The following is an 18,531-nucleotide window of genomic DNA, read 5'->3' on the forward strand; positions in this document are numbered from 1 at the left end:
TTCCTCCTTGTCTCAGTCTTCAATTGGCATCCCTTTATTCTGAGACTGTACTCTCTGGTCCTAGATTCTCCTAAGAGGGGAAACATCCTCTCAGCATTGATCCTGTTAGGCTGTATATGTTTCAATGAGATCACCTCTCATTCTTCTAAACTCCAGTGAGTAGGGTCCCAACCTGTTTAACCTTTGCTCATTAGATAATCCCTCCATCATGGGAATCATCCTAGTGAACATTCTTTGAACTAGTCCAATGAAATGATATCTTTCCTTAAATAAGGGGAACAAAACTGCTCACAGTGCTCCAGATGTGGTCTCCCCAGCACCTTGTACATTCTCAGTAAGACTTCCCTATTCATAGAACATAGAACATAGAACATTACAGCGCAGTATAGGCCCTTTGGCCCTCGATGTTGCGCCGACCTGTGAAACCAATCTGAAGCCCATCTAACCTAAACTATTCCATTATTATCCATATGTTTATCCAATAACCATTTAAATGCCCTTAAAGTGGGCGAGTCTACTATTTTTGCAGGCAGGGCATTCCACGCCCTTACTACTCTCTGAGTAAAGAACCTACCTCTGACATCTGTCCTATATCTATCACCCCTCAATTTAAAGCTATGTCCCCTCATGCTAGCCATCACCATCCGAGGAAAAAGGCTCCCACTGTCCACCCTATCTAATCCTCTGATCATCTTGTATGTCTCTATCAAGTCACCTCTTAACCTTCTTCTCTCTAACGAAAACAGCGTCAAGTCCCTCAGCCTTTCCTCATAAGACCTTCCCTCCATACCAGGCAACATCCTGGTAAATCTCCTCTGCACCCTTTCCAATGCTTCCACATGCTTCCTATATTGCGGTGACCAGAACTGTACGCAATACTCCAAGTGCGGCCGCACCAGAGTTTTGTACAGCTGCAACATGACCTCATGGCTCCGAAACTCAATCCCTCTACCAATAAGACCTAACATACTGTACGCCTTCTTAACAACGCTATCAACCTGGGTGGCAACTTTCAGTGATCTATGCACATGGACACCGAGATCTCTCTGCTCATCCACACTACCAAGAATCTTACCATTAGCCCAGTACTCTGTATTCCTGTTACTCCTTCCAAAGTGAATCACCTCACACTTTTCTGCATTAAACTCCACTTGCCACCTCTCAGCCCAGCTCTGCAGCTTATCTATGTCCCTCTGTAACCTGCAACATCCTCCCGCACTATCCACAACTCCACCGACTTTGGTGTCATCCGCAAATTTACTAACCCGTCCTTCTATGCCCTCATCCAGGTCATTTATAAAAATGACAAACAGCAGTGGTCCCAAAACAGATCCTTGAGGTACACCCCCCTTTACACTCCACCCCCCTTGAAAGAAGGGCCAACATTCCATTAGCCTTTCCACTGATAGGTGGGAGCTATGCTGTGCTTCCTTCACTGTGGGTCATCTGTGAAGTTCTGTATACAGACACTTCAACCAATTTATGTCTCAGAAACCATATTTACCCAGGTGCTGTCACTGTATGAGACAATCAAAGGACTGCGGGTCAAGGTTAGTTTTATTGAAGTACTCACAATTTAAAAGAACAGCTTTTACACAAATTAACTTCACACAAACTAGGCAGGTTCTCTGAAAAATACACGGACTACCCCCTCTGCTGAACTTGATTGAGAGGCTGGATCCAATTCCCTGAGCTCGGTCTGCAGGGCACTCCGGGTCTTCTTAGTACAAAGGTGGATCTCGCACGGAGTCTTCGCTGATGGAAGGGCCATTGGGTGTCCCTTCGTATCCCCCCCAATGTCTTTTTTCAGAGCCCTTCTTGGGCAGACTTGATTAGGAAGGATGTGATTGTACTGGAGGGGGTGCACAAGAGATTCCCCAGGATGTTACGTGGGACCAAGAATTTCAGCGGTGAAGAGAGGATGCATAAGCTCAGGTTGTTTTCTTCAGAACAGAGAAGGTTGAAGGGGGATCTGATAGAGGTGTGTAAGATTATGAAGGGCATGGACAGGGGGAATAGGAAGCAGCTGTTCCCCTTATTTGAAGCGTCAATCACAATGGGAGCACCGGTTTAAAGCGAAAGGAGTTTTAGAGAGAGATTTGAGGGTTGTTTCACCCAGGGGTAGTCTGGAATGCACTGCTTGGGAGAGTAGTTGAGGCAGAAAGCCTCACAACCTTTAAAAAGTACTTGGATGCTCACTCAAAGTGTTATAACATTCAACGCTGTGGGGCCTAGTGATGGAAAAGTGGGAGTAGTGCAGGTAGTAGTGGGTTTTAAATGGGACAGTCTGAACGGGCTGAAGGCCTCCTCTGTACTGTCTGATTCTATGATTCTGACTCACTTCATACAATCTTATGTCAGTTTCCTTTTTAAAAATTTTGTTCTGTTTATTTAATGTTGTTACAGATCGCCCCATAGCCCCGAATACCTCAATGGATCCATCTGGTGTGGTTTCTGTGGGACAGAAGGTTAAAATAACCTGCCAAGGGGAGATCTGCGCCAGAAGGGGTGCATTTTACTTATCCAGAAACAAAACAGAAGCGCCTGCACTTTCCCGTAACACTTCTGGCACTAGCAAACTGAGATTTTCACCATCAACATCCGAAACAGTCGAGCTGGTGGCAATTACAGGTGTCAATATCAAACTGAAATTGAAGGGCACATAGCAGTTTCAGCATTTAGCAATGAAGCAAAGGTCATTGTGAGAGGTAGGTGGAAAGACCAATTGACACGAGGTGCACCCTTTAAATGTGCCAATCTCTGCCCCTTCTAAGCAATCGCGTCATAGAGACATACAGCATGACTTGTCAATGCCAACCAGGTTTACTAAAGTGAACTAGTTCCATTTGCCTGCATTTAGCCCATATCACTCTAAACCTTTCCTATCCAAGTATCTATCCATGTACCTGTTCAAATATCTTTTAAATGTTGCAATTGTACCTGCATTTACCACTTGCTCTGGCAGATCGTTACACACGCACCAGCCTCTGTGTGAAAAAGTTGTTCTTCAGGCCCCTTTTAAATCTTTTCCCTCTCACCTTAAACCTATGCCCTCTAGTTTCGGACTCCCTTGCCCTGTGGATAAGATGTTGGCCATTCACCTTATCTATGCGCCTCGTGATTTTATTAACCTCTATAATGCCTCGGCTTCCTACATTCCAGGGAAAAAACTCACAGCCTATCCAGCCTCTCCTCACAACTTAAACGCTTCTGTGTCGGTAACATCCTTGTAAAACTTTATTGCACCCTTCCTTTTTAATAAACCCTTCCTGTCACAGGGCAACCAGAATTGTAGGCAGTACTCCTCATGTGACCTTACTAATGTTACAGCTGTAACATGACGTCCCAACTCCTGTACTCAATGCTCTGACTAATGAAGGCATTGATCTAATGTCATGTCTTAAATTCCACATCTCTCTGCCAAAGGCAAGGTTGGCGTGATTTTGTAATCATTAAATGAAAACATGTAGTGCCAGGTCTCATTTCTTGGAATATCAAAGTGTTTAATCTGTTCTTGAACAAGATTGTCCAAAACGTAGCTGAGTATAAAGTCACAGATAGATGCATCTTGCTAAGAGTAAACAAAAGGCACATTGAGAGTAATGATGTTAGAAAGGAAAGTTGAATTAACTTGTTAAGCCTCCTGTAGGTTGGCTTTATGCTTGTAGATTTTTAAACATTATTGCATGTTTAGTCAATATTCCACCTTGAAATAAGGCTGATTGCTATGCATTGAAAATGCTGCATAAAGAGAAGGGCAAGTAGGGTGTGTTTTACCCTGTTTCCCTTCCAGTGTTATCTGTACAGATTAGCTACCTGTTGTGTTAAATTTTAAAAATTCATAATTCTTTCTTACAAAATATTTCAGTTATGGTTAAACGTCAAGTGGCTCCTTCGATTCACAGACTTTACAATTCATAGAATGATACAGTGTAGTTAAGGCCCCTCCGTCCATAGCCTCTGTACCATCAAAGCTTCCCTCAATCCACACTACTCCCACTTTCCCGCACTAGACTCCATAGCCTTGATTGTGAAAACACCAAGTGCTCATCCAAATATGTTTTAAAGGTTGGGATGTTTCCTGCCTCAACTATCCTCCTGGGCAGTGCATTCCAGGCCTCTATCATCCTCTGGGTGAAACAATCCTCAAAACCCTTCTAAGCCTCTTGCCTCTCACTTTAAAATGATGTCCCCCAAGTTATTGACCATTCAACAATGAGGAACAGCTGCTTCCTAACCCCCTTGTCCATGCTCCTCATAATCTTACACACCTCTATCAGGTACTCTTTCAACCTTTTCTGTGCTGAAGGAAACAACCCGAGCTTATCTAGTATCTCTTCATCGCTGAAATGCTCCATACCAGGCAACATCCTGGTTAATCTCCTCTGTACCCCCTCCAGTGCAATCACATCCTTCCCTATAGTACAGAGACTGGAACTACACACAGTGCTCCAGCCGTGGCCTCACCAAAGTCCTGTGTAGCTTCAACATCCCCACCCTGCTCTTATAATCCACAAGGTCAAAATCTTCGAATCTGACGAAATCGCTTGGAGGAGAGAACTTGAGTGCTTTTCCTTTTAATAGAGTCTCAAAGGCTGGGGAGGTGGGGCAAGGTAATTTCCCCACCACGAGTACAATGTTTTGCCAGAACCTATGGGATGAATTTCCCGCCAGACCAGCTGTGTAGATGGAATGTGTGCTTGGGGATCTTGCTACAACTCACTGAGGGGGAACTGTCTGGAAAACTGTATTTTCTGATGGGTCATTACCTGATATTTGCAATTGTCCACTTACATCGAAGACTTTGGGCATTTCCGATAAAGTGATATACAACAGTTCACCAACAAAGGACACATCTTCAGGAACTCAGGAACAGGAATAGGCCATTCATCCCCTTGACCCTGTTTCGCCATTAAATGAGATCACGGCTGATCTGTGGCCTACCATATATTGGCCCATATCTCCTTAATATCTTTGCTTAACAAAAATTAGCTGACTCAGATTGAAAATTAACAACTGATCCAGCATCCACTGCTGTTTGTGGAAGTAAGTTCCAAACCTATCCCACCCTTTGTATGTAGAAGTACTTCCTAACGTTTCTCCTGAACAGTCTGGCCCTCATTCCCAGACAATGCCCTCTCTAGTTCAAGAATCTTCAACCAGTGGAAATAGTTTCTCTTTATGTGACTGTGAGATTGTGAGAATCTTTTCCCCGTGGCAGATATACTCTTCCTTCCTCTCATAATTTTTCACTCTGAGGACACTTTCACAATAGAAATGCAGCTCTGCCCTCCTGAGGGAGCCTGGAGCAGAATCTCTTCTGGGAACTGCGGTGCCCCCTCCTCACACTAAAAGTAAAAAAAGAATAAAAGCTGCAAGACCAACTCACTGTAAATCCAAAGGGTCCATATTGTTTTGTAAAGGCCCTGGTTAGAATGCTATTTTGTAAAGATTCCTGTGAGTGTTAAAAAAATGTGACTTTTACTTTCAACATTGTCTGTCTTGACTGCTGCATGTTTATATTAATTCATTGCTGAGAAGGGAATCAAATCACAACATGTGAGACAGAGAAAGACAGTAAGTATTCATGGGATCATGGATCCATTGGCAAGTCGGATCCAAAACTGGTTTGGTGGTAGAAGGCTGTTTGTGTGACTGGAGCCCAGCGTCCAGTGGCGTTCCCTAAGACATAGGAGCAGAAATGAGGCCAATTGGCCCAACGGGTTTGCTCTGCCATTCAATCATGGCTGATAAGTTTCTCAACTCCATTCCCCAGCTTTCTCCCCGTAACCCTTGATCCCCTTAACAATCAAGGATATAAGTATCTTTGCCTTAAGTATACTCAAAGACCTGACCTTCTCAGCCTTCTGTAGCAATGAATTCCATGTCTTTACAGATTAGGTAACTGATGTGTTAAATGTTAGAAATTCATCATTCTTTCTTTCTAACTCTTGTTAAATTAAACCACTTCATCGTCAACTTTGTAGAGTTCTGACAACGTACAAAATTAGGTTGACGGTAGGAGTCAGAGGGTGGGGGCGATTGCTCAGACTGGAAGCTTGTGACCAGCAGTGTTCTGCAGGGATCAGTGCTGTGTCCACTGTTGCTCATCATTTATCCAAATGATTTGGATGAGATTTATAGGAGGCACGGTTCATATGTTTGCAGATGACACCAACTTGAGGCAGAGTAGGCAGTGAAGAAGGTTATCTAAGAGTACAATGGGACCTTGATCAACTCAGCCAACGGGTTGAGGAATGGCAGACAGAGTTTAATTCAGATAATTCGAGGTGTTGCATTTTATTAAGACAAACCAGACTTACACTGTTAATGATGGGGCCCTGGGGAGTGTTGTCAAACAGAAACCTAGAGATGCAGGTACATAGTTCCTTGAAAGTGGTGTCACAGGTAGACAAGGTGGTGAAGAGGGCATTTAGCATGCTTGCCTTCATCAATCAGAGTATAGGAGTTGGGACCTCATGTTATGGTTGTACAGGACATTGGTGAAAGGACTATTGGAGTACTGTGTACAGTTCTGGTCGCCCTGCTACAGGAAGGATACTATTAAGTTGGAAAATGTGCATACAAATTTTACAGGGATGTTATCAAGGCTGAAGTGTTTGAGTTATAGAGAAAGGCTGGATAGGCTGGGACATTTTTCCCTTGGAGCATAGGAGGTTGAGGGGTGATAGAGGTTATAAAATCACGAGTGGCATAAATGAATAGCCAAGGTCTTTTTTTCCAGCATAGAGGAGTCCAAAACTAGAGGGCATAGATTTAAGATGAGAGGGGAAAGACTTAAAAAGAGACCTCAGGGGCAACTTCTTCAAACAGAGACTGATGCGTATATGGAATGAGCTGCCATAGGAAGTGGTAGAGGTGTATACAGTCACAACGTTTAAAAGACATATGGATAGGTATGTGGATAGGGAAGGTTTAGAGAGATATGGGCCAAGCACAGCAAAATGGGACTAGTTCAGTTTAGGAAATCTGGTCAACATGGATCAGTTGGACTGAAGGGTCTGTTTCCATGCTTTATGACTCTTTGACGCTGTGACTAAGCCTGGGGCTTTGACCTTAAGAATAGAGAAACAGAATATTATTCTCAGTGGTGTGGCAATTTCAAATGTTGATGCTGAAGCAGTGCACGTTACACAGAAACGTATCATGATGGTTAAAGGCTTTACTGAAGCCACACTGCATGCTTTATGCCCTTCTGTAGTTGACAATTAGACAATTGCACTGTGTAAGGAGAAAATACCTGCACTCTAACTACTATCATAGAACACATTTATCTTTAGTCTTCTCTTGTTTATTTTTCATGTCTGCACAAATGATGCATGTACATTTCTTGGAAGGAAATGTGACATTAGGGCAATAAGTTTGCAGGTGGCACTGATGCATCCTGAAAAGACAAGTCAAAGGATTTGTTTTCAAAGCCATAAGGGCTAGGAACAGGCCATTCAGCCCCACAGGAACCTGCATCACTATTCAATACGATCGTGCCGATCTCCTCTCGGCCTCAACTCCACTTTCCTGCCCCCACTCCCTTTAACCCGTCACTGATTAAAAATCTGTCTCTTCCTTCAATTTTTTTCTGTATCCCGGCAATCACTGCACACTCTGAGGGAATGAACTCCCACAGATTCACGACCCTTTGAGAGAAGTTATTCCTCCTCTTCTCTGTTTTCATTTTGCTCCAGCCCCTTATCCTGAAACGATGACCTCTTGTTCAAGATTGCCCCACACGAGGAAACATCTTCTCTCCGTCTATTTTGTAAACCTGCCCTTTAGAGGCCTATATCCCTCAATTAGACCTCCTGTCATTCTTCTAAATTGCAGAGAGTATCGGCTGAAAATGCTTGATCTCTCTACATAAGACAGACCCCTCATTGTTGGAATCAATTGAGTGAATCACCTCTGAACTGTCTGAAATGCACCTACATCCTTCCTCAATTTAGGGGACCAAAACTCTATACAGTACTCCTGATGCGCAAACAACAATGTCTAGTACAGTTGCAGCAATACACTCCTCAATTTTCTAAACTCCAGACAGTATATTCTAAAACTGCTCAATCTCTCTTCACAAGACAAACCCCTCAACTGTGGAATCAGTGTATCAAATCACCTCTGAACTGCCTCCAAATAGCTAAACAATATTGCAATAATTAACTACGGCTGATTTATTTTCCAGGAGTGGATACAGGAAAAAGGTATTGTGTTTGATTCATGAAATGTACATACTGCAAAGAAAAATCTGTGAATCTTTACATTATCTATTTGCAATTTGTTTTCATTTCAGGGAAAGCTGGATGCCAAAATACCGAGAGGTACTGGGCTTCATTTATTCCATAAAATTAAATAGTATGAAGCAATATTCGCCACGCGATGTAACTCACTCGATTGAACAGATTTTGGATTTGGAAGAGAAAATGAAACTTATTTTGTCCACCTTCATTTGAAACAATAACTTTATTTCATTTTCCGGCTCTTTGACATTCAAAAGTGGAGCAGCGTTTCAAAGAAGTGAGTTTTATAGATTTGTAGAGTCACATGACATAGTGACAGGTCCTTCAGCCCACCACGTCCATGCTGACGAACAAACACCAAACTAGATGAATAAGTTTGAGGCCAGAGATAACAAGGTGTAAAGCTGGATAAACACAGCAGGCCAAGCAGCATCAGAGGAGAAGGAAAGCTGACGTTTCGGGTTTAGACCCTTCTTCAGAAATATTCTTCTTTATAAGTTTGAGGCCATTCACTCAATTTATTAGTCAAGCTTATTTTTTATTTGCTTGTGGAATGGGGCGTCAATGGACAAGGCATTGTTTATTATCCCATGTCCAATTATGACCCCGCCTTCCCCCTGCAAAGTTGGTCTTAAGATGACTTTTTAAACCACTGCTGTCTTTGAGCTGTTCGATGACACCCCACACACAGAAAGGGTGATTGAGAGTATTGAGCCAGTTACATTGGAAGAACAGCAATAAAGCTATGAATAAGTGCGTTGTGTTGACTTGGAGGGGTAATTGCATTTGGTGTTGTCACACTCCTGACAAGGTCATCTTTTCTCCCCTTCCTTTTGCTGAGTGGGGTTAATCATGGGGGGCACATTTTTAAGGTAAGGGACAGGAGATTCAGAGGGGATTTGAAAAAAAAAACTTTTTCACACAGAGGATGGTGGGAATCCAGAATACATTGCCTGGGAAGGTAGTGGGAGCCAGAAACCTTAAAAAGTATTTGGATGAGCACTTGAAATATCATAATATTCAAGGATAAAATGACCAAATATCTGTGACAATGTTCATTTGATTTTTTTTGTTTGAATTAAGCATGCCTTATTTCAATGACAAATTAAATCGATTTTCAATGCCCCTTGATAAAGCATGCATTTAAAGTTCAGGAAAAATAGACTAGTGAATGAATTGAGAAAATTGACAATAGTTATCCCCACTCTTTACCATATAAAAGGAATATTGTTATCCCCACTCTTTACCATATAAAAGGAATAAGATCCAATCAGTTATTCAGAGTTGCCAAGCTGGCAGTCATTTCTGGCCAATTTTGTTTCTTCTGGAACAAGTAAAACAGTCTATAAAGGGGCTTGTCACATGAAGCACATATTTCATTGTCATGTTATTAAATCTGAGAGAGATAATGTTTTGTTCAGCAAATATATTAAGGGTTTGGGCCAAAGGCAGGTATATGGAATTAGGCTGCAGATCAGCCATTAAATTGCAGGACAGGTTCGAGGGGCTGATGGTCTGCTCTTGATCCAATATTCCATTCATTCTCCTTTCACATATTCAGGATCTGAAATCAAGTGCAAATGTCTCTTTTTTGGCAGATTCTAGCTTCATTTAATTAGCTCATGACATTAATTGTAAACAGTACTGATCCTTGTGCCAAAAAACTTTATTACAACTTCTCAATCTGATAATGGCCTAGTTGGCCAATCTTTATTCATACTGAAATAAATAATCAAGCCAGCTAATGGAATGCTGGCCCTTATATCTAGAGGGCTGGAGCACAGGATGTAGAAGTTACTCTGCAGTTATACAAAACCCTGGTTAGTCCCCGCTTGTAGGTCTGGGCACCACATCTTAGGAAGGATAAATTGATCTTGGAGGGAGTACAACGTTGGTTCACAAGAATGACACCTTGTCTTCAGGGATTACGTTACGCAGAGAGATTAGACAAATTAGCCTTTCTTTTGAATTTAGGAGGTTTGAGGGCGATCTTCAAGATACTAACAGGAAAATACAGGGCAGCTAAACTATTCCCACTAGTTGGGGATTCTAGAACTAGGGACAGCTTAGTCAGAAAATGAGGGCCAGACCGTTCAGGAGAGATGTTGGAAAGCAGGTCTTTGCACAAAGGATGGTAGAGGTATGGAACTCTCTTCCACAAATGCCAATGGATGCTGGATCGGTTGTTAATTTTCAACCTGAGAGAGATAAGTTTTTGTTAGGCCAAGGGTTCCCATATGGAGTTAGGCCATAGATCAGCCATGATCTCTTTGAACGGTGGAACAGACTTGAGGGGCTGAATGGCTTACTCATGTCTTCCTTTCTTTCACGTTTCCTAAATAATGGTTTAGGGACTGTGAGAGTGAGATGGAGAGGTGGAGGTGCTAAAATAAGGCAAGGAACTGCACATGATGGAGATCTGAACCAAGAACAGAAAGTGCTGGGAAAACTCAGCAGGTCTGGCACTGTCTTTGGAGAGAGAAAGCAGAATTAATGTTTTGAGACCAGTGACCCTTCTTCAGAACGTAAGAGATAGAGACAGTGCCCAGAGAGAAACGAGGGGAAAGCAGTCAAAAGAACTTTTTTTCTTTCTTCATTTATGGGATGAGAGCGTCGCTGGCTAGGCAGCATTTATTGCCCATCCCTAATTGCCCAGAGGGCAGTTAAGAGACAGCCACATTGTTGTGGGTCTGGAATCACAGGTAGGGCAGACCAGGTAAGGATGGCAGACTCCTTCCCTCAAAGACATTAGTGAACCAGATGGGTTTTTCCTGACAGTTGACAATGGATTCATAGTCATCATTCGATTGTTAATTCCAGATATTTATTGAATTCAAATTCCACCATCTGCCATGGCAGGATTCGAACTTGGGTCCCCAGAACATTATCTGGGTCTCTGTTGATCGTTGTTGATAGGGAATGTTTACCCACCCCCAACACCTTTATGAGTTACTTTCAGCACTGCCAACCCATTGTCAAATCCTCATTATCCCTATTATCCAGCTTCTCTTTTTCCCCGTCTTCCTATTAACCAGCTGATGCTTTTGTCTCTCTCGCTCTCTCTCTCTCTCTCTCTCTCTCTGTCTGGACATTGTCTGCACTTAAGTTTCACGCTTGCTCCCACCCCTCCATACTACCTTTTTCTAGATGCTTCTAGTTGCGAGGAAGGGTCACGAGGCTCGAATCATTAACTCTTTCTCTCTCCAGCTGCGGCCAGATCTACTGAGTTTCTCCAGCACTTTCTGCATTTAAAGCGTATGACATTGACTCTGTTTCTCTCTCTCCACAAATGCTGCCAGATTTGCTGAATTTCTCAAGTCTAACTCAGATTTCTCCAATATGAATCCTATTAGCTTTACCTCAACTGACATTAAAGGTCTCTTTCTCTGTTTCTCTTTTGATCATTCCTTTTCAACTATTCTCAGGATTTCTTTTAGTGTCCTCTGCAATAAAGACAGAGAGAAGAGGTCCATTCAGTTTGCCTGGCATTAATTTCATCCTGGAGAATGCCACAAATTCTAGTACTAGCGGATGTAGTCTAAAAATTAGGGCTAGACTATTTGGGAGAGATGTCAGGAAACACTTTTTTTTGAAAAAAACATGTTTATCGGATGTTAGTGTCACAGGCTGGGGCGGAATTTATTGATCGTCCCTAATTGCCCCAAGGGCAGTTAAGGGTCAACCGCATCACTGTTGATCTGGAGTCACATGTAGGCCATATAAGTAAGGACAGTGGATTTCCTTCCCTCAAAGACGTTAGTGAACCAGGTAGATTTTTCCTAACAATTGGCATCGGATTCATGATCATTGTTAAAGTCTTAATTACAGGTTATCACAGATATCAAATTCCACCATCTGCCATGGCAGGATTTGAATCCAAGTCTCCAGGACATTACTTGGGTCTCCATATTAACAGTCTGGTGATAATACACATCACATAACAACTGGTAGAGGACAGGAACTGTCTTACATAAACCACAATGGATGCTAGTTAAGTTATTCATTTTAAATCTGAGAGAGATCATTTTTGTTAGGCAGAGGTATTAGGGGGTACGGACCAAAGGCAGGTCAATGGAGTTGGGCCACAGATCAGCCACAACCTCATTGAATGGCAAGCAGAACAGGCTCGAGGGGCTTTTTCATATATTTAGGACGTTGTTAGTCTGTTTTTCTCTGTTTCTTTCTTGTGTACCTGCATGCTTTCACTTGTTCTTAACCTTTTCGGTGTCTAAAAGTTCCTCAATCTTCTGGCATATATAAATCTTCACAGCACTGACCCTATTTCTTTCAGTGGGGCATAGGCTCTTTTTATTGTGACGAAAACCTTCACAAACACCTCTATCTAATGGATATCTAATAACCATTATTAGATGGTTATCAAAATACAGAAAAGGGAGATAGAGGGTTTGGCAACGTGGTACAATGAGAACAACTTCTCTCTCGGCAAAACTAAAGAACTGATCATTGACTTCAGAAAGAAAAGAGGAGAACATTCTCTCATCTACATCAACAGAAATGAGGTTGAGAGGGTGGAAAGCGTCAAGTTTCTCTGAGTGACAATAACCAACAACCTGTCCTGGACTTCTCACATTCATGTGACAAAAAGAAGGCACAACAATGCCTCTCCTTTCTGAGGGGTAGCTCAGGAAATTCAGCATGTCCATAAGGACCCTCACCAACTTCTACAGATGCACAATTGAAAGCATACTGTCCAGGCGCAAAACGGCCTGGTATGGCAACTCCAGGGCAGTAAGAAACTACGGAAGATGGTGTGCACAGCCCAAACTATCACGGAAGCCAACCTCCCATTCGTGAACTCCATTTACACGGCTCGCTGCTGCCAACATCATCAAAGATCCATCACACCCCGGTAACGATCTCCTACATCCTCTTCTGTTGAGCAGAAGGTACAGAAGCCTGATCACACACACAAGCAGGTTCAGGAACAGCTTCTTCCCGGTCATTATTAGACTGATGAATGGACTCTCTAGCCTCAAATAATGCTGATCTTGCTGACATTGATCTCGCCTCGCGCAAGCCCTGTGCAATGTAACCTGAATGACTCTGTCTAAGAGATAGAAGGAACTGCAGATGCTGGAGAATCAGAGATAACAAGATGTAGAGCTGGATGAACACAGCAGGCCAAGCAGCATCATAGGAGCAGGAAGGCTGAGGTTTTGGGCCTAGACCCTTCATCTGATGTTATCTCTGCCTCTGTCTAAGCTTTTTTGATCTGTACCTCCTTGCTTACTATGATCTGCCTATACTGCACATAAACAAAACCTTTCACTGTACTTCGGTACATGTAACAATAAATCAATCAATCAATCAATCCAAGCAGAATTGAAAATCTGAGTGGCCCCTCTCTCTCTCGTACTGCAGCTGGGCCCATCTGTTGAGAGGAGGCTTAAGGGTTCGCGATGGAAACGTTTGCCATATTTCCAATCCTGGCAATGTCCCGAGGTGACTTTGATGACTCAGGGAACCAGGAGAGGATTTCTGCTGTGTCAGTTGACTGAGTGGGGATTGCGGGGTGGGTGGGAGGGGTGGGTGTGTGAATTAATTCACCAGTTGAGCTTTAGCAAGCAATGTGACAGAAGCAGACAGCAATGGTGGATGGAGAAAAATTGTTATTTTTGCACGTCCATATAAACACACGTCTCTCCCCTGATGACCGAGGCAGCTTCATTTTGATTCACACCATCCATGTTCAAGGCAGCGTAAGTAACTCCCTCACATTTGTTGTCGTGCACATCGGAATACTCATCCTGCATTGAGCAACATGGAAAGTGGCATTTGTAAAGTATACACCAATATCGTGTGCCTTTGTTCCTCGCGACAGATTTATTGTATTCATCTATCTATCTCAATCTCCTGCTTCCTGTCAATCCCTTTCTCACTACACCCCCACACATCTCTTTTTTTTGAGCTTTTGGTCTCTCCATTTGGATGAGAATTTCGGAGGTTTGATTAGTAAGCTTTGCAGATGATTACAAATTGGTGAAATCTGTGAAGAAGGTTATCTAAAAGTACAATAGGATTTTGTTTGGATAGGCCAATGGATGAGGAGTGGAGTTGGAGTTTAATTTAGTAAGGCAATTCTGGACAGAACCTACCCAGTCAATGGTAGGGGTGTGGGGAGTGCTGTCGACCAGAGGGACCTAGGTGTGCCGGTTCATTGTTCCTTGAAAGTGGCATCATAGGTAGACAGGGCAGGGAAGAAGGTATTCAGCAGGCTTCCCTTCATTGTTCAGATCATTGAGTGTAGGAGTTGGGGCATCACGTTACAGCTGTACAAGACATTGGTAAGGCCATTTTTAGAATACTGCATAAATTCTGGTTGCTTGTTACAGGGGGTATGTCGTTAAACTAGGAAGTAAAAATGTACAAGGCTGTTGCCGGGACTGGAGAGTTTGAGTTCTAAGGGGAGGTAGGACTTTTTCCACTGGAGCATGGAAGGTTGAGGGGTGACTTTATAGAGATTTATGTAATCATGAGGGGCAGAGATAAGGTAAATAGCCAAGGTCTTTACCCAAGGCTAGAGAAGTCAAAAAGTAGGTGGCACAGGTTTAAGGTAAGAGGGTCAGATTTAAAAGGGCAACTTTTTCATGCAGAGGGTGGTGTGTGTATGGAATGAGCTACCAGAAGAAGTGGTAGAAGGGGGTACAATTACAACATTTTAAAAAAATATTTGGACAGGTACATGGATAGGAAAAGTTTAGAGGGATATGGGCCGAATGCAGCAAATGAGATTAGTTCAGTTTAGGAAACCTGGTCAGCATGGATGAGTTGGACCGAAGGGTCTGTTTCCATGCTGAATGACTCTATGACTCTTTCTTTTCAATGTCCTTCCTATGTTTATCTCTGTTTTCATATTTTGTTGCCTTCCCCCCCAACTCTCACCACCATTTGCCCATTTGTCCCTCTGTTTGTATCAATTTTCTGCATCCCTCTCCGTCTCACTCCCATCATTCTCTTTCTCCCTACCCATTATTTCTGTCCATCAGCACCCCATCCCTCACGCCCACCCCAATCCCAATGGTGTTTCTCTCTCTCTCTATCAATCTCTCCATTCTTGTTCTATTCTTTCTCACCCTCAAAGTATATTCTATATCCCTGGACTCTCTCTCTCTCGACAGGAAAATCTAATCAGACTTTACATAGCAAGAAAATACGTGATTGGAGTTTGACTAAGAATTGCATGTTTACCATTGTTCTATGATGGATCAAATTGGCATTGTTACCTAGGATAAAAGAAGCACATAAATTGAGTTTTTCTCTTCCTTGTCTAAGCACTGAGACTCAGTAGTTTATGTTGTCAATTGTTGCTAAAACTCGGTGTCCACTGAAATATAGGCCCAAAATTAAACAAAAACAACCATAGGCCCACTCTTGCATTGTGCAGAGACATCTGGTGGTGGTTTAACCTGAGGGTCACCATACCTCATGTGAGGGAGAGGTTGAGATGGACAGTCCTTCAAGCTAACCTTAGTTGGTGTGGGAATTGAATCCATGCTGTTGGCATCATCCACCTGCCATCCAAGCGAACCACCCTTACCTAATCTGTAGTCCAGTAAATAGTGACAAATAATATTTGTGAGATCTATATTCTATGCATGAGGATAATCCCCGGGATGGAGAGATTGTCTTATGAGCTAAACAGATTGGGGCTCTACTCACTGGAGTTTAGAAAAATGAGAGTTTTCTCATTGAAACATTTTGGGGCCTGACAGAGTCAATGCTGAGAGAATGTTTCCCTCATGGGAGTGTCTAGGACCAAAGGGCACAGTCTCACAATAAAGGTTTGCCAATTGAAGACTTAGATGAGGAGGGATTTCTTCCCTCAGAGGGTTGTGAGGCTTTGGAACTCCTTGCCATACAGAACTTTCTGCACTGGGGAGGGAGGGGGGAGGGGTGCATATTTAAGGCTAAGGTAGGTAGATTCTTGATCAGTCAGGGAATCAGGGGTAACAGGGAAGGTGCATGTGAGACATGTTGGATTAGCCATGATCCGATTGAATGGTGGAGCAGACTCGAGGGCCGAACAGGACTGTTGTTCCTATTTCTTATGATGTTATGCTCTTGTGGACTGTTCTGTAAGTTGCATTTTTATCCAGTTGGTGCAAACCAGTGTCCAGATGGTGACTAAAAGGCAACATAACATGGACAGTTTCACCTCCTCCTCTACAAAGAGGAGAACACACCACACACTATTTATTCCAGGGCACTGGGTCTTTTCGATGAAACAGTTTCTTTACTCTAACAGCCTTATATGGTATTGGAAAATCAGGCCGTAAGGATGGGTTACAGCTCTGTCATTTACATTACAGACAAATTTTAAGGATAGATTTGGACAACAGTGAATGCAAACCCAATGGTATCACTTCAAATGCTTGCTTCTACATCATGTCCTTGACTTTACTTGAAGTGAATCTCCAACATGATAGAGACAGGATCCTGAATGAAATTGCTTGTGTTTTGTCTGACAGCCCCTTAGCTAGCCCTTCTGAAGAAGGATCACTTGACCAGAAAGGTTAATTCTATCTGTCCCTCTCTCTACAGATGCTTCCAGACCTGCTGAGTTTCTCCAGCACTTCCTGTGTTTATAACTTGTAATGTTAAATCCCTCTCTCTCTCTCTCTCTCTCAATCACTACACCAAAATTCACATTATTTCAATGCTTGTTTCTGATGTTAAGACTCTATCTGATCAAAGAGTGAACAATCATACAGTGGATAGGAATGAAATTTAGAATTTCTTCACTAAAACCGTTAACACATTTTTCATGTTAAGAATCACACAGAAAGATGTTACTCTGCACCACGGTCATTACAGCCAGTCACTAATATCAGTGATATACTTACAAATGCTATCAGAGCCTTCGCTGTGTGTATTTTGAACTGCTGAGGGAGCAGTCCTGAAAAATAAAGACATATATTGACCCAAGTGTGATATAATGGGAATTAATTGCACAAAAATCAAAATGGAATAAATATTAGATGGAACGATGTATTAATGTACATGTATATATGTTGCATAAAGTCAAATATCGGATTAACATGAGTCATATAACATTCTCACCTCTGTATATTTCGATGTTTATTTCGACCTGACGAATATAAAACAAAAATATAATGGTGAAATGCCTCAAACATGATGGTCAATGTCAATAATATAAAACAAAGAACAGCAGGATGTTGGATATTAGAATCAAAAACAGAGAATGTTAAAGAAACAGAGCAGATCTGACACCATCTGTACAGACAGAACAAAGAGAAATCCGAAGCAGAAAGGAACTTGGGAGTCGAGTTCAGGATTCTCTTCAGGTAACAGGCAGGTTCAGTTGGCAGTTAGAAAGGTAAATGTGAGATAACAAGGTGCAGAGCTGGATGAACACAGCAGGCCAAGCAGCACCAGAGGAGCAGGAAGGCTGACGTTTCGGGCCGAGACCCTTCATCAGAAATGGAGGAGGGGAAGGGGGTTCTGAAATAAATAGGGAGAGAGGGGGAGGCGGATAGAAGATGGAAAGAGGAGAAGATAGGTGGAGAGGAAACAGACAGGTCAAAGAGGCGGGGATGGAGCCAGTAAAGGTGAGTGTAGGTGGGGAGGTAGGGAGGAGATAGGTCAGTCCAGGGAGGATGGACAGGTCAAGGGGGCGGGATGAGATTAGTAGGTAGGAGATGGGGGTGGGGCCTGAGGTGGGAGGAGGGGATAGGTGGGAGGAAGAACAGGTTAGGGAGGCGGGGATGAGCTGGGCTGGTTTTGGGATGCGGTAGGGGGAGGGGAGATTTTGAAGCTTGTGAAATCCACATTGATACCATGGGGCTGCAGGGTTCCCAAACGGAATATGAGTTGCTGTTCCTGCAAGCTTCGGGTGGCATCGTTGTGGCACTGCAGGAGGCCCAGGATGGACATGTTGTCTGAGGAATGGGAGTGGGTGTTGAAATGGTTCGCGACTGGGAGGTGCAGTTGTTTATGGCGAACCGAGCGTAGGTGTTCTGCAAAGCGGTCCCCAAGCCTCCGCTTGGTTTCCCCAATGTAGAGGAGGCCACAATGGGTACAGCGGATGCAGTATACCACATTAGCAGATGTGCAGGTGAACATCTGCTTGATGTGGAAAGTCTTCTTGGGGCCTGGGGTTGGGGTGAGGGAGGAAGTGTGGGGGCAGGTGTAGCACTTCCTGCAGTTGCAGGGAAAAGTGGCGGGTGTGATGGGGCTGGAGGGGAGTGTGGAGCGGACAAGGGAGTCACGGAGAGAGTGGTCCCTTCGGAAAGCAGATAAG

The 18,531-nt window shown here is 43.2% G+C and overlaps 1 protein-coding gene across 2 annotated transcripts in view; it reads right to left on the reverse strand.

Moving 5' to 3' along the window:
• Positions 1–8,453: 8,453 nt before the first annotated feature.
• The window catches only part of LOC125487964, a 31,113-nt gene continuing 21,035 nt past the window's right edge, over positions 8,454–18,531 (reverse strand). Inside the window, exons 6-9 of one of the 2 annotated variants that reach the window (XM_048620683.1) lie at positions 17,331–17,358; positions 17,114–17,166; positions 15,459–15,493; positions 8,454–14,017 (exon numbers count right to left, since the gene is read on the reverse strand). In XM_048620683.1, the coding sequence (XP_048476640.1) occupies positions 13,880–14,017; positions 15,459–15,493; positions 17,114–17,166; positions 17,331–17,358 (254 nt within the window). In that variant the 3' untranslated portion in view covers positions 8,454–13,879. The remainder of the gene's footprint in view (positions 14,018–15,458; positions 15,494–17,113; positions 17,167–17,330; positions 17,359–18,531) is intronic. The other variant, XM_048620684.1, reaches the window with a different exon arrangement.

Source organism: Rhincodon typus, chromosome 47, assembly GCF_021869965.1.
Source record: "Rhincodon typus isolate 14 chromosome 47, sRhiTyp1.1, whole genome shotgun sequence".
Lineage (NCBI taxonomy): Eukaryota > Metazoa > Chordata > Chondrichthyes > Orectolobiformes > Rhincodontidae > Rhincodon > Rhincodon typus.